This window comes from Scyliorhinus torazame, chromosome 14 (assembly GCF_047496885.1).
Source record: "Scyliorhinus torazame isolate Kashiwa2021f chromosome 14, sScyTor2.1, whole genome shotgun sequence".
NCBI classification, from domain to species: Eukaryota; Metazoa; Chordata; class Chondrichthyes; order Carcharhiniformes; family Scyliorhinidae; genus Scyliorhinus; species Scyliorhinus torazame.
Genome location: NC_092720.1, coordinates 156,069,411 through 156,085,235, shown reverse-complemented (window position 1 = coordinate 156,085,235; position 15,825 = coordinate 156,069,411). Strand labels below are relative to the sequence as shown.

At 46.9% G+C, this 15,825-nt stretch overlaps 2 protein-coding genes across 6 annotated transcripts in view; one reads left to right on the top strand and one right to left on the bottom strand.

The window, feature by feature from the left end:
• The window catches only part of LOC140390101 (uncharacterized), a 29,736-nt gene extending 27,666 nt beyond the window's left edge, over window positions 1–2,070 (bottom strand). For 2 of the 5 annotated variants that reach the window (XM_072475010.1, XM_072475011.1), the window contains exon 1: window positions 1,672–1,947. The gene's annotated coding sequence lies outside the window, so the exon portion shown is untranslated. The other 3 variants (XM_072475009.1, XM_072475012.1, XM_072475008.1) reach the window with 3 other exon arrangements.
• Window positions 2,071–2,336: 266 nt separating this feature from the next.
• On the top strand, window positions 2,337–4,225 carry LOC140390100 (putative nuclease HARBI1). Its single transcript, XM_072475007.1, has one exon. It carries the CDS (start codon window positions 2,790–2,792, stop codon window positions 4,014–4,016), a length of 1,227 nt encoding a protein of 408 aa, XP_072331108.1. The 5' UTR covers window positions 2,337–2,789; the 3' UTR covers window positions 4,017–4,225.
• The last annotated feature ends 11,600 nt before the right edge of the window (window positions 4,226–15,825 follow it).

Genomic DNA, 15,825 nt, shown 5'->3' with positions numbered 1-15,825 from the left:
TTGGCGTTTCTTGTGCCGATTGGCAACAGATGGGGGCTGAACATCGGATTTTACTGCTACACACCAAAGTGTGATGGTTCTCATGGGGGAAGGTTCTCTCCCGTGTTCATGAGGTCTGAAACTGGAGGGATAAGCTGCATATCCTCACAGATATTTTCAGTCTTCTGAATACTAAAATGCAGGAGACGATCCTGACCATCACAGGTAAACGTCAAGGTTTCAGGGCAAAACTGAGCCTTTGGCAAGCGACAATGGCTGTCAACGTTCACAGTCTCATATTCCAACATCTCAAAATGCTACTTCCCCTCGACAGATGCAGAAGACTATGGCTGGGTTTGTGGTCCATTCAGTTCACTTTCTTCTAATTCATGACAAAAGCTGACATTAAAAGAAAAAGAGGACTATGCAGAGGTGCGGATGGATCGCACAATGAAGCTAAAGTTTGGAGAAGTCTTTGGATATGTTTCGGCTGACTGTGGCACATAAATATCGATGGGCTCTGACCATGCTATTGCTGCACTCTTGCCGTTGCCGACACACGCCACTGGAGCTCACAATTTCAATACTGACAGATGTAAAAAACAACAGGAGGGATCGCTTTCAGTGTCAAGACCTGCGGGTGGACTTCTCACAATTCAGCCCAAGATCAAAAGGCTCTGCTTCCCTAGGTTGCGGGATTACACACTGCTGGAGCGACTGCTGCTTCCAGATGTGGAAGGGGAGGGAAGAATTGGGGAGATATACAAGTGGCTGGGGGAGCAGGGAGGCGAGCAGGTGGTGAAGATCAAGGAGAAATGGGAAGCAGAGTTGAAAGGGGGAGATCAATTGGGGAGCATGGAGTGAGGCACTGCCTCGGGTAAACAGGACCTCCTTGTGTGCAAGGATGAGCCTGATACATTTTAAGGTGATGCACAGGGTGCATATGAGTCAGGTGAGAATGAGTGGGTTCTTTCAGGGGGTAGCAGATGAATGTGAGAGTTGTGGGCTGGGGCCAACGAATCACACGCACATGTATTGGGGTTGCGAATTGGGATGATTCTGGGCGGGAGTGTTTGCGGTCTTAGCCAGGATAGTGGAGGAGGAGGTGGACCCAGACCCTTTGGTGGCAATATTTGGGGTTTCAGAGAAGCCGGAGCTCATGGAGAGGAGGAAGGCCGATGTCTTGGCTTCGCCTCTCTGATTGCACGGCGGCAAATTTTGCTAGAGTGGCAGTTGGCATCACCACCAAGAGTAGTGACTTCGATGGGTGACCTGTATGACTTCCTGCGATTAGAGAAGATAAAGTATGAGTTAAGGGGCTCTTCAGGGGGGTTTGAGGAAAGGTGGGGGATGTTTGTGACCGTGTTTGAGGTAGGGAGGGAGGGGGGGGGTTGAAAAAGGGGGGAAATCTGCCCAGACCGCATGGTTGATTGTTGGGAAGTATGTTTCCTGGGGTGTTTATTCACTGTAACCCATTTTGATATATGTCATAAAATCCATTTTTTAAAAAAAGGTTAGGTTTGGTTATGGGATTACAGTGATAAGGCAAGGGCGTAGGCCTGTGTGGAGTACTCTTTCGGAGGGTCGTTGCAGACTTGATAGGCTGAATGGCCTCCTTTTGCACTGAAAGGGTTCAATGAACAAGAGGGTGAAAAGTTATTAGGGTAAAGAGGAATATGGGATTGAGATTACCATCAGATCAGCCATGGTCGGATTGAATGGTGAAGCAGTCTAGAGGGCTGAGTGGCCTCCCCCTGCTGCCATGTCAGTCAGTCGGTCTATGTCTGGATGGTGGCTGTGTTACCCACACTGCCCCGCGGCCCTGGAGCCGCCCTAGCCAAAACGTACGCCACCGCGCCTGCGTGGCCGTGGCTCCAAGGGGTGTACTTTTCCTGAGGCGAGATCGCGATTCGGACTTCTTTGCGCCCGAGTGACAACTATAAAGATGGGAGGCACGGGTATAAACATGGACTCACCCCAGAGCCGGAGTGTCAGCAATATCTGAACTCTGCTGCCAGGCCGCTGCTAAACTGCAGCAAGATGGTGGTCACGTGGGTTGAGGGTTCGGGATTGGCCAAGTCGGGCAGGGACAGACGCAGAACGACATTTGAGGGCGGGGCCAAATTCAGTCAGAGTGGGAGGGGCTTCAGCTGGCCTTTGGCGTGATGAGCGCGGCCCGAATCACGTCAAGCGCGCTGATGGAGCGTGAATCCGTCAAGCCCTTTGCGTGTTGTATGAGCGGTGCCAATTACGTCACCGGCGACGAGGGGGTGATGCAAATTACATCACCGCTTGGAGAGGTGGTGGGGGCGGGGCGAAGTGGGTTCCAGGCGGCGAGCGGCTGGGGCGAAACCTGCAGATCATGGCCTGGGGGCAGTAGCCCCGTGCGGCAAGAACGGTCGGCATACAGCGGTCCGAACGCCTGGCACCGAGCTGTCGCCCTCTCTTCAATCACTGAGCCCAGACTCTCCTTGGCCAGGTCGAGGCCGGAGTCAAAATCGAACCAGCGACTTTGGCTCCGCCCATTTTAATGTGGTTGGGTCGGGCGGTCCTGATGCGCCCCAGGTACGATTTTAACACGTCATCGCGCCGGCTCCGCCCACTTGGTCAGTAAGGCCGCTAGCCATTGGACCAGGAGGACAGCCTAGGGGTGGGGACACCTGACCCTAAACGTGCTACGGATTGGATAATGCTGAGATTGGCCTGGGTCTGCTCAAGAGGCCAGCATTGTGTCTGCTCCAATTGTTTTTGGGCCCCTTTCTTCTTTTTCCCCCTCTGCACTGATTTGCTTTCCAACCTCAGGGCTTCAGATGGGGGCAGTTTTAGGAACTTTAATTTGGCTGCATGAAGAGGAGGAAGAGGAGGAACAGCAACGGCGGCACTGCCTCCGCGAGGAGCAGCAGCGACTGCAGCATGAGCAGATGCAGCTACAGCGGAAACTGACTGCCCAGCGACAGGCAGCTGGTCCGCAGCGGAGATCGCACACAAAGGAGACAACGCGGAGGAGGCTTTACCCGGCAAACAGGGTGTACCGGCCTCGAGTCACTTACCTGGAGCTGTCCGAGGAGGACTGCCTCAGGAGGCTGCGCTTTTCCAAGGAGGCGGTCAGCGACCTATGCAAGCTTCTCCAACAAGACTTAATGCCAGCTGGCCCTGGTGGCCATGCGTTGCCGGTGGCGGTGAAAGTCACCACCGCCCTTAATTTCTTTGCCTCGGGTTCCTTTCAGGGTGCCACCGGTGACATTTCGCACATCAGCCAATCTGCGGTACACAAGTGCATCAAACAGGTCACCAATGCCCTCTTTGCCCGGGCGAACGACTACATCTGTTTCCCAATGGATGCCAGCAGTCAGAACGACAGAGCGGTGGGCTTTGCTGCGATGGCTGGTTTCTCCTGTGTGCAAGGGGTCATTGACTGCACGCACATCGCCATCAAGGCCCCTGACAATCAGCCGGCAGCCTTCAACAGAAAAGGCTATTACTCCATCAATGTGCAGTTGGTTACTGATCACCTGCACAGAATCATGCAAGTCTGCGCCCGATTTCCAGGTAGCTGTCATGATGCCTTCATTCTGCACCAGTCAACCATTCCCCCACTGTTCCACTCATGCCAGAACTTCAAAGGTTGGCTGATAGGGGACAAGGACTACCCACTCCACACGTGGCTCATGACACCCCTCTCCAATCCTAGGTCGCCAGCTGAGCTGAAATATAATGAGAGCCATGGGACCACCAGGAGGGTCATTAAGCACACCATCGGACTCCTCAAGAAACGCTTCCGCTGCCTGGACAGGTCCGGGGGCCCCTTGCAATACAGTCCACAGAGAGTTTCCCGCATTGTGGTGGTCTGCTGCATATTGCACAACCTTGCTGTGGAAAGGGGGCTGCACATGGAAGAGGAAGTCCCTGAAGTCCTCTCCTCATCCGATGAAGAAGACTTGGATGAGAGCGAAGAAGAAAAAGCAGAGATAGACGAAAGTCAGCAGCTTATAGCCAGAGATATCCGAAATCAGTTCATCGCCCAATGCTTTGGTTGATTCACTCATTCTTACCTGACCAACAGTTCTCAGTACCTCAAATTCCAATCCATTCATCTTCCAACCTCTGAGCCAATGATCAGACGTGTGCTGTGCAGACATTGTAACCTCAGTGCCTGCCCTGAAATCAAACTGCAACACATTTGTCAAGTTTAAAAAGGTGACTTATTTAATGGCTAAGCCAATAAAAGCCTTGATGTTATTTCTCACCCCTTTGTCAACAGGAAGTGATTTCTAACAATGTTTTTGAAACTATCGAATGCCCCTATGAGTGGCTTGTACAGGAGCTTTCTCATCAGAAATGGTGGAAGGCAAAAACCCTTGGAGCTTACTGTCAAGCTGAAGTCTGCATGCCTTGGCTGTTGCTGGGACAGTTTGCTGCAGCACAGGCCATGGTTGAGAGGGTGCTGAGAGAGAGCAGATACTGCTTTCATCATGATAAGATTATGTTCCTTTGCTGCCGTTTGTAACTCGTGCAGCTTTTCAAAGTTGGGCTTTATGAGCTTGCATCAAAGCTCTAGGAACTGTGCCACTGATGGCACCCTCCATCTAGGTGTATTCTGTGTCAGACTTAGAATGCAGAATTTCCCACCCTCTCAGACATGGTGTGATATCCTCCGAGCTGCCTCACCATCAAAGGTATGTACTGAAAGCAGCTGTCTTTGCAGACCATGCCCTTGACATCAGCATTCATAAACTGGAGTTCAGTGCTGACTTGCTCTCTGGCAACATGTCTCCTTGGCTACCATGTGGCTGCCGGTCCCTGGTTTTGATCACGTGTGTGAATCATCCATTGCAGAACTCTCTAATTCTCTCTGTATGTATCATATAGAGTTCCAGTCTCTGCTCATTCCTCTAAGAAGCATTTCTACCTGTCCTGGTTTCTTCCCTAGACCATTTTAAAACTCCTGTTGCACAATGAGGCAAGGCCTCATTTGTAACCTTATAGTCAAAGATCCACTGGAAAAAAAGTTTCATTATTCAGTTTAACAGTGAGTACAAAGCAAAATGCCAACCAACCTAAATGTATGAAGCAAGAGCTCACTGAACCTAACTTGGGTAAATAGATCAAAACGTATGGCAGTAAAGAACAGTCAGAAATGTTTCAAGGACATATTCAAATCTTTCTGCAAAATATACTCCGTTAGAAACCAGAAGCTCAGTGAGGAAGATTCATTTGGTGTTATTGGGGAGGTGAACGATATTATTAGATTAAAGGAAGAGGCTTACAATGTTGTGAACAATAGTAGTAAGCCCCAACATTGGGACTGTTTTAGAAATTAGTGAAAGCCAAAAAAAGTTGATGAAATGCAGAAATGAGAGTAAATTAACCAGGAATATAAAAACTGATTATAAAAGTTGTTGGAAGTAAAAATTAACATTCCTCCAAGACTGGAGGGATTATCATGGAAAATGGGGAAATACCAAAACTGTCACAAAAATGGAGGGTAACTTTGGAGCTAGGAACAATGAGGAACTTAGCGTAATTAATATGCACAGGAAAGTAACTTAAGCAACCAAAAGCTGACAAATCTGCGCAAACTGATGACCGATGCCCCAGGGTCCTAAAAGATGTAGTTGCAAAGGTAGCAGATGCACCCTATATGTTTTTCCAAAATTCCCTAGATTCCAGAATGATCCGTGTAAGAATGGAGGGTGACAACGCCGCTTTTCAAAAAAGGAGGTCGAGGTAATTACAGACTGGTTAACCTTGCGTTAGTTATTGGGGAAAATGCCAGAATCTATGATTTAACAAGTCTTAATGCATTAAGAACATCAAATTGTACCCAGACAGGATCAAGGTGGCTTGTATCAGGGAAATTAGTTTCTTGAACATGTAGAGGATAGATAAAGGAAGCCAGGGCGTCACAGTGGTTAGCACTGCTGCCTCACGGCGCCAAGGACCCAGGTTTGATCTTGGCCCTGGGTCATTGTCCATGTGGAGTTTGCATATTCTCCCCATGTTTGCGTGGGTCTCACCCCCACAACCCAAAGATGTGCAGGCTAGGTGGATTGGCCACGTTAAATTGCCCCTTAATTGGGTACTCTAAATTTTAAAAATGTATAAAGGAAGCCAGTAGAATTTGTAAACTTTTATTTCTTTAAGGTGCCACACAACTAGTTAATATGCAAGATAAGGGCTAATGGAGTCGGGGAAATATAATGTCAGAAAATGTGAAGTTGTGCACTTTGGTAGGAAGATTAAAGAAGTTGAATACTATTTAAATTGTGAAAGAAAGCTGCTCATGCAGTGGGACTTGAGGGTCCTCGTGCAATATTCACAAACAGCTAGCATGCAGGTTCAGCAGCTAATTGGGAAGGCAAATAGAATGTTGGCCTTTATTTCAAAGGGAATGGAGTACAAAAATAGGGAAATCTTGCTAAAACTACAAGGCCACTAGTTGGACCACACCTCAAATACTGTTAACAATTTGGTCCCCTTATCTAAGATTACTTGATGTGGAGATGCCGGCATTGGACTGGGGTGAGCACAGTAAGAAGTCTTACAACACGAGGTTAATGTGCAACAGGTTTGTTTCGAATCACTAACTTTCGGAGCGCAGCTCCTTCCTCAGGTGATGTGCTCCGAAAGTTAGTGGTTCAAAACAAAGTAGTTGGACTTTAACCTGGTGTTGTAAGACTTCTTACTAAGATATAATGGCATTCGAGACAGTCCAGAGAATGTTCACTACTGATCACAGGTATGGAGGGAAGTTGAGTAGATTAGGTCTGTACTCATTGAAGTTTAGAACAATGAGAGGTGACCTTCTTGAGATATGTAGGATTCTCAGGAGACTTACAGGGTAGATACTGAGAGGATATTTCATCTTGTGGGAGTCTAGGACCAGCGGGCATAATCTCAGAGTAAGGGGTAGTCCATTAAAAACAGAGTTGTGGAGGAATTATTTCTCAGAGGACAGTAAAGCTGTGGAATTGTTTATCTCGGAGAGCTGTAGAGACTGGGTCATTAAGTATGTTCATGACAGATGGACAGATTTTTAATCAGTGAGGGAATCGAGGGTTATCGCAATACGGCAGGAAAATAGAATTGGAGATTACGCTACAAGATCATGTTAATCTTCTTGAGTAGCAGAGCAATCTCGATGACTGAATGGCCTATTTCAGCTCCTGCATCTTATGGTCTGTAGGGCTGGTTTAGCTCAGTGGCGTTGACAGCTGGTTTGTGATGCAAAACAAGGCCAGCAAACGGGTTCAATTCCTCTACCAGCTTACCCGAACAGGCGCCGGAATGTGACGACTCGGAGCTTTTCACAGTAACTTCATACTTGTGACAATAAAAGGTTATTATTATAGGGGTAATCTGTAAATATAGACGGAGGATCATTAAATGGAAAGAAAATGGAGAGCCGGGATAAATGGGGCATTTTCAGCTTGGTAGGCTATGATGAGTGGAGTTCCTCAAGGATCAGTACCGAGACCTCAACAAAATATACAATCTTTACTAATGAATTGAGCATAAGGTATCAAAGTTCACTGATGATACAAAGTTCGGTGGGAATGTTAGCTGGGAAGAGGACACAAAGGCATTGAAGAGATATAGAGAAGTTAATTGGGTGGGCAGCAAGGCAGCAGATGGAATATCATGTGGGCAAGCGTAAGATCCTTCGCTTTGGTAACAATAAGGAAGCAGAATAATATTTTAAAGATGTGAAACATTTGAAGGTCTATGTTTTGAGAGACTTGGCTATACTTGTACGAGGAACACAGAAGTTTAGCAGAAACAGAAAATGATGGAAATACTCCTTGGGAGAAAGAAGCTGAATTAACTTTTCTGGTCATTAACATAAAAGGGACTGATCAAGAGTCATCAACCTGAAACATTTTAACTCTCTTCGCTATCTGACCTGCAAAGTACTTCCGGTGTTACCCGTTTCCGATTTTCTGTGTGCAATACTTTACTTTCACATTCAAAACATAAAAGTTTGAATGGCAGGATAACAAACAATTAAGAAAGTGAACATGGCATGAAGGCCTTTATCGCAATGGAATTGGAGCACGAGAATAAGGAAGTCCTGTTACAATTGTAGGCGACTTTTGCTGAGACCAAATCTGGAGTACTGTGTGCAGTTTTGATTTCCATATCGAAGGAAGGCTATGCTTCAGTGGAAGAGATACAGTGAAGGTTCACTCGATCAGTCCCTGGGAAGAGAGGGTTGTCCCACGATAAAAGAATGAGTAAAGTGGGCTCTCTTGGAGTTTAGGAGAAGAAGAAGAAGTGATTTCTTTGAAGCTTGCAAGGTTCTGAATAGGCTTGACAGCCTGGAAACTGATATAGGCTGTTTTCTCTTGGCTGGAGAACCTAGAACACGAGGCTCACAATTTCAGGATCCGGGGGCAATCATTTAAGGCTGAGATGATCAAAAGTAGTTCACTGAGAGGGTTCTGAATCATTGGAATTCTCTGCCCGGAGGGTTGTGGATTCTTTATGATTTAATAATTTAAGGCTGTGACAGGCTGATGTTAAACTAGAAGATAATCTAAAGGAGTTGGGAAAGTGAAATTCATAGAATCCCTTGTTAAGTTTATCTGTAATAAGCACCAGAAAGTCTTGACTTCAATTCCAATTTTATTGTGTTCTACAATCACAACTCTTCAACCTGCAACCTGTATCTCCTTTATATATGTGTGCGGTTTATTATTGCAATCCCAGACTAGACCCCAACAGTGGATACTGGACCAAAACCCAATATTTTATTTTATTTTGTAAGACTGTGCAGAAAGAGTACTTTGCTCCAGGAGTGATTGCACAAAGAAATGGGATTTGGTATTTAAAGGAAAACTTTATTATTAACACAATAATACACTCTTTAACCTCACCCCCCCCCCCCCCCCCCCACAAAAATAGCTTACAATTACCTCTTAAACAATATTGCTAAATACTAAAATTACTAGGGCAGCACGGTGGCGCAATTGTTAGCATTGCTGCCTCACGGCTCCAAGGTCCCAGGTTCGATCCCGGCTCTGGGTCACTGTCGGTGTGGTGTTTGAGTGAGTCTCGCCCCCACAACCCAAAGGTGTGCAGGTTAGGTGGATTGGCCATGCTAAATTGTCTCTTAATTGGAAAAAAATGAATTGGGTACTCTAAATTTATTTTTTTAAATGCTGAAACTACTATTGCTATTTCCAATTAAACAATAAGAAGACTCTCATGCCATCCTACAACCCAATGGCACAGCAATACTTGCTTTCCAGAACAGATTTGGATCCTGTTGGAAACCCTTCAGACTCTGACTGGATGTCTTCAAAAAGCTGTTTCAACTGGATTGTTTCAGCTTCACCCTTGTACTCTGGCAAGTCTGCACAGCTTTAAATACTTTTTAAAACTATCCTACTCTGAGAGCAAATACATTAATTGTGGTCTAAAGGGATAGCCAGATCAGAACTCCACTCCAAAGCCTTTCTCAAAATGCCTGAGTAGCTGTGTTCCACCCAGCAATGACCTCATCTCCCCAGGCTGAGAACACACTAACTCCCCAGGAATTCCCCCCTAGTCAAACACCAGGGTTTTAAAATGGTCTATTTCAGCTCTGGCTCCTAAATGCTTTCTGGTCTTGCAAAACAAGATTATTTTAATAACATGACCACTGCAGTCAAATACACACCACAATCATTTAACCCTTAAATTCCCAAAAGTTTATAATCCAATATATCTAAAATTGTGCATTTGTCACACTATCAAACAATAAGTGTGCTTGATTAAACAATTAATGGTCCAATTCTAATGTAAGCACTGGGGAACATTAACTTTTTCTGAACATCCCTACAGTGCAGAAGGAGGCCATTTGGCACAAACCCTCCAAAGGATCACTCTGTTTGCCACTCCCCCACCTTATCCACATGTACTATGTGCATCCGGAAGAAACGCACGCAGTACACAGGGACAATGTGCAAATTCTATACAGTCACCCGTTTTTTTGGGGTTTTTTTTAAATTTTAATTTTAATTAATTGACGCAATGTCAGTTAGAGGGGTGCAGTGCTCTGACTGTGAGATGTGGCAGGTCCGGGAGGCTTCCAGCGTCCCGGATGGCTTCATCTGCAGAAAGTGCACCCAACTGGAGCTCCTCACAGACCGCATGGTTCGGTTGGAGCAGCAATTGGATGCACTTAGGAGCATGCAGGTGGAGGAAAGCGTCATAGATCGCAGTTATGTAAATGTGGTCACACCCAAGGTGCAGGCAGAGAAATGGGTGACCACCAGAAAGGGCAGGCAGTCAGTGCAGGAATCCCCTGTGGTTGTCCCCCTCTCGAACAGGTATACCCCTTTGGATACTGTCGGGGGGAAAACAGCAGCAGCCAGAGCAGTGGCACCACGGCTGGCTCTGATGTTCAGAAGGGAGGGTCAAAGCGCAGAAGAGCAATAGTAATAGGGGACTCTATAGTCAGAGGTACAGATAGGCGCTTCTGTGGACGTGAAAGAGACTCCAGGATGGTATGTTGCCTCCCTGGTGCCAGGGTCCAGGATGTCTCCGAATGGGTAGAGGGCATCCTGAAGGGGGAGGGCAAACAGGCAGAGGTCGTTGTACATATTGGTACTAACGACATAGGCAGGAAGGGGCATGAGGTCCTGCAGCAGGAGTTCAGGGAGCTAGGCAGAAAGTTAAAAGACAGGACCTCTAGGGTTGTAATCTCGGGATTACTCCCTGTGCCACGTGCCAGTGAGGCTAGAAATAGGAAGATAGAGCAGCTAAACACATGGCTAAACAGCTGGTGTAGGAGGGAGGGTTTCCGTTATCTGGACCACTGGGAGCTCTTCTGGGGCAGGTGTGACCTATATAAGAAGGACGGGTTGCATCTAAACCGGAGAGGCATAAATATCCTGGCCGCGAGGTTTGCTAGGGTCACACGGGAGGGTTTAAACGAGTGTGGCAGGGGAGCAAGAGGTCAGAAGGTGAGAGCATTGAGGGAGAACTAGGGAATAGGGATAGTGGGGCTCTGAGGCAGAGCAGACAGGGAGAAGTTGCTGAACATAGCGGGTCTGGTGGCCTGAAGTGCATATGTTTTAATGCAAGAAGTATTACGGGTAAGGCAGATGAACTTAGAGCTTGGATTAGTACTTGGAACTATGATGTTGTTGCCATTACAGAGACCTGGTTGAGGGAAGGGCAGGATTGGCAGCTAAACGTTCCAGGATTTAGATGTTTCAGGCGGGATAGAGGGGGATGTAAAAGGGGAGGCGGAGTTGCGCTACTGGTTCGGGAGAATATCACAGCTGTACTGCGGGAGGACACCTCAGAGGGCAGTGAGGCTATATGGGTAGAGATCAGGAATAAGAAGGGTGCAGTCACAATGTTGGGGGTTTACTACAGGCCTCCCAACAGCCAGCGGGAGATAGAGGAGCAGATAGGTAGGCAGATTTTGGAAAAGAGTAAAAACAACAGGGTTGTGGTGATGGGTGACTTCAACTTCCCCAATATTGACTGGGACTCACTTAGTGCCAGGGGCTGAGACGGGGCGGAGTCTGTAAGGAGCATCCAGGAGGGCTTCTTAAAACAATATGTAGACAGTCCAACTAGGGAAGGGGCGGTACTGGACCTGGTATTGGGGAATGAGCCCGGCCAGGTGGTAGATGTTTCAGTAGGGGAGCATTTCGGTAACAGTGACCACAATTCAGTAAGTTTTAAAGTACTGGTGGACAAGGATAAGAGTGGTCCTAGGATGAATGTGCTAAATTGGGGGAAGGCTAATTATAACAATATTAGACGGGAACTGAAGAACATAGATTGGGGGCGGATGTTTGAGGGCAAATCAACATCTGACATGTGGGAGGCTTTCAAGTGTCAGTTGAAAGGAATTCAGGACCGGCATGTTCCTGTGAGGAAGAAGTATAAATACGGCAATTTTCGGGAACCTTGGATAACGAGAGATATTGTAGGCCTCATCAAAAAGAAAAAGGAGGCATTTGTCAGTGCTGAAAGGCTGGGAACAGACGAAGCCTGCGTGGAATATAAGGAAAGTAGGAAGGAACTTAAGCAAGGAGTCAGGAGGGCTAGAAGGGGTCACGAAAAGTCATTGGCAAATAGGGTTAAGGAAAATCCCAAGGCTTTTTACACGTACATAAAAAGCAAGAGAGTAGCCAGGGAAAAGGTTGGCCCACTGAAGGATAGGCAAGGGAATCTATGTGTGGAGCCAGAGGAAATGGGCGAGGTACTAAATGAATACCAAAGAGAAGGAATTGGTAGATGTTGAGTCTGGAGAAGGGTGTGTAGATAGCCTGGGTCACATTGAGATCCAAAAAGACGAGGTATTCGGTGTCTTAAAAAATATTAAGGTCGATAAGTCCCCAGGGCCTGATGGGATCTACCCCAGAATACTGAAGGAGGCTAGAGAGGAAATTGCTGAGGCCTTGACAGAAATCTTTGGATCCTCACTGTCTTCAGGGGATGTCCCGGAGGACTGGAGAATAGCCAATGTTGTTCCTCTGTTTAAGAAGGGTAGCAAGGATAATCCAGGGAACTACAGGCCGGTGAGCCTTACTTCAGTGGTAGGGAAATTACTGGAGAGAATTCTTCGAGACAGGATCTACTTCCATTTGGAAGCAAATGGACGTTTAATGAGAGGCAGCATGGTTTTGTGAAGGGGAGGTCGTGTCTCACTAACGATAGAGTTTTTCGAGGAGGTCACTAAGATGATTGATGCAGGTAGGGCAGTGGATTTTGTCTATATGGACTTCAGTAAGGCCTTTTGCAAGGTCCTTCATGGTAGACGAGTACAAAAGGTGAAGTCACACGGGATCAGGGGTGAGCTGGCAAGGTGGATACAGAACTGGCTCGGTCATAGAAGGCAGAGAGTAGCAATGGAAGGATGCTTTTCTAATTGGAGGGCTGTGACCAGTGGTGTTCCACAGGGATCAGTGCTGGGACCTTTGCTCTTTGTAGTATATATAAATGATTTGGAGGAAAATGTAACTGGTCTGATTGGTAAGTTTGCAGACGACACAAAGGTTGGTGGAATTGCGGATAGCGATGAGGACTGTCAGAGGATACAGCAGGATTTAGATTGTTTGGAGACTTGGGCGGAGAGATGGCAGATGGAGTTTAATCCGGACAAATGTGAGGTCATGCAATTTGGAAGGGGTAATGCAGGTCGGGAATATTCAGTGAATGGTAGAACCCTCAAGAGTATTGAAAGTCAAAGAGATCTAGGAGTACAGGTCCACAAGTCATTGAAAGGGGCAACACAGGTGGAGAAGGTAGTCAAGAAGGCATACGGCATGCTTGCCTTCATTGGCCGGGGCATTGAGTATAAGAATTGGCAAGTCATGTTGCAGCTGTATAGAACCTTAGTTAGGCCACACTTGGAGTATAGTGTTCAATTCTGGTCGCCACACTACCAGAAGGATGTGGAGGCTTTAAAGAGGGTGCAGAAGAGATTTACCAGAATGTTGCCTGGTATGGAGGGCATTAGCTATGAGGAGCGGTTGAATAAACTCGGTTTGTTCTCACTGGAACGAAGGAGGGTGAGGGGAGACCTGATGGAGGTCTACAAAATTATGAGGGGCATAGACAGAGTGGATAGTCAGAGGCTTTTCCCCAGGGTAGAGGGGTCAATTACTAGGGGGCATAGGTTTAAGGTGAGAGGGGCAAGGTTTAGAGTAGATGTACGAGGCAAGTTTTTTACGCAAAGGGTAGTGGGTGCCTGGAACTCGCTACTGGAGGAGGTGGTGGAAGCAGGGACGATAGTGACATTTAAGGGGCATCTTGACAAATACATGAATAGGATGGGAATAGAGGGATACGGACCCAGGAAGTGTAGAAGATTGTAGTTTAGTCGGGCAGCATGGTCGGCACGGGCTTGGAGGGCCGAAGGGCCTGTTCCTGTGCTGTACATTTCTTTGTTCTTTGTTCTTTGAGGCTGAAATCGAACCAAGGTCCCTGGAACTGTGAGGCAGTCGTGCTAACCACTGTGCCACCATGCTGCCCTTGAGAGAGAGATCAGCCATGATCATATTGAATGGCAGTGTACACTCCACAGCCCTACTCCTGCTCCTATCTCTTATGTTTAGCATTGCAGCATAATGCGGCTAGTCCTATTTGGTTCATAGAATCATAGAATCATAGAAGTTTACAGCATGGAAACAGGCCCTTCGGCCCAACCAGTCCATGCCGCCCAGTTTTTACCATTAAGCTAGTCCCAGTTGCCCGCACTTGGCCCATAACCCTCTATACCCATCTTACCCATGTAACTATCTAAATGCTTTTTAAAAGACACAATTGTACCCGCCTCTACTACTACCTCTGGCAGCACATTCCAGACACTCACTACCCTCTGAGTGAAGAAATTGCCCCTCTGGGCCCTTCTGAATCTCTCCCCTCTCACCTTAAACCTATGCCCTCTAGTTTTAGACTCCCCTACCTTTGGGAAAAGATGTTAACTATCTCCCTTATCTATGCCCCTCATTATTTTATAGACCTCTATAAGATCACCCCTAAGCCTCCTACTCTCCAGGGAAAAAAAGTCCCAGTCTATCCAGCCTCTCCTTATAACTCGAACCATCAAGTCCCGGTAACATCCTAGTAAATCTTTTCTGCACTCCTTCTAGTTTAATAATATCCTTTCTATAATAGGGTGACCAGAACTGCACACAGTATTCCAAGTGTGGCCGTACCAATGTCTTGTACAACTTCAACAAGACGTCCCAACTCCTGTATTCAATGTTCTGACCAATGAAACCAAGCATGCCGAATGCCTTCTTCACCACCCTGTCCACCTGCGACTCCACCTTCAAGGAGCTATGAACCTGTACTCCTTGATCTCTTTGTTCTATAACTCTCCCCAACGCCATACCATTAACTGGTTACTAACTAGTGGAGACCCACCCTCCTCCCAAGTTGTCAACATTCGTCATGTCATTGAATATCCAGGTGAGATAGTTAGATTCTCTCTTGTTGGTGCTTCTAAATGTTATCACTTACCAGCCCAAGCCTGCATGTTGTCCATGTCTTGCTGGATATGTATACAGACTGCTTCATTATTTTGTTAGTTCCACACTTTTAACGATAACAGAGGGAAACCCATTGATGAAGCAGCTGAAGGTGATTGTAGCCAGGGTGCTACCCTGAGCAACCCCTGCAGCAGTGAATTGGGCTTGAGATGATTGGCTTCCAACAAACACAACAGCTTCCTTTGAGCAAGGTATGACTGCAGCCGGTGGAGATTAGCCCTCGATCCCCATTAAATGTATTTTCTCACGGGCAGCATGGTAGCACAGTGGTTAGCACTGGGACTGCGGCGCTGAACTCCCAGGTTTGAATCCCGGCCCCGGGTCACTGTCCGTGTGGAGTTTGCACATTCTCCCTGTGTCTGCGTGGGTTTCACCCCCACAACCCAAAAAAGATGTGTAGGTTAGGTGGATTGGCCACTCTAAATTGCCACTTAATTGGAAAAAAAGATAATTGGGTACTCTAAATTTATTTTTTTTAATGTATTTTCTCACAAGGGCTTCTTAGTGCCACACTCGGTCGAAAGCTGCCTTGATGGAAAGGGCAATCACTCTCACCTCACCTCAGGAAGTCAGCACTTTTTGGAATAAGGTCATAAATGACCTCTAGAGTTACCGGGTCCAGGTTGGTGCCTAAACTGAGCACCAATGCCCAAGTGTTATGTGTTCACACTGTTGACTGGTCCTTTGCTCACTTTGCTGATGTGTGTTCTGGGATCCAATATAGTTTAAGGATATTGATGGAGATGACTCCCAGTTGCCTCATTGTCCATCCCCACTCATGACTGAATGTGGCAGGGATTCAGAGCTTTGATCTGTTCTATGGATTGTAGAATTGCTTTGAGCT

Coding starts and splice junctions, on each gene's coding strand:
- LOC140390100 (XM_072475007.1), top strand. CDS start 2,790: ATGGGGGCAGTTTTAGGAACTTTAATTTGGCTGCATGAAGAGGAGGAA.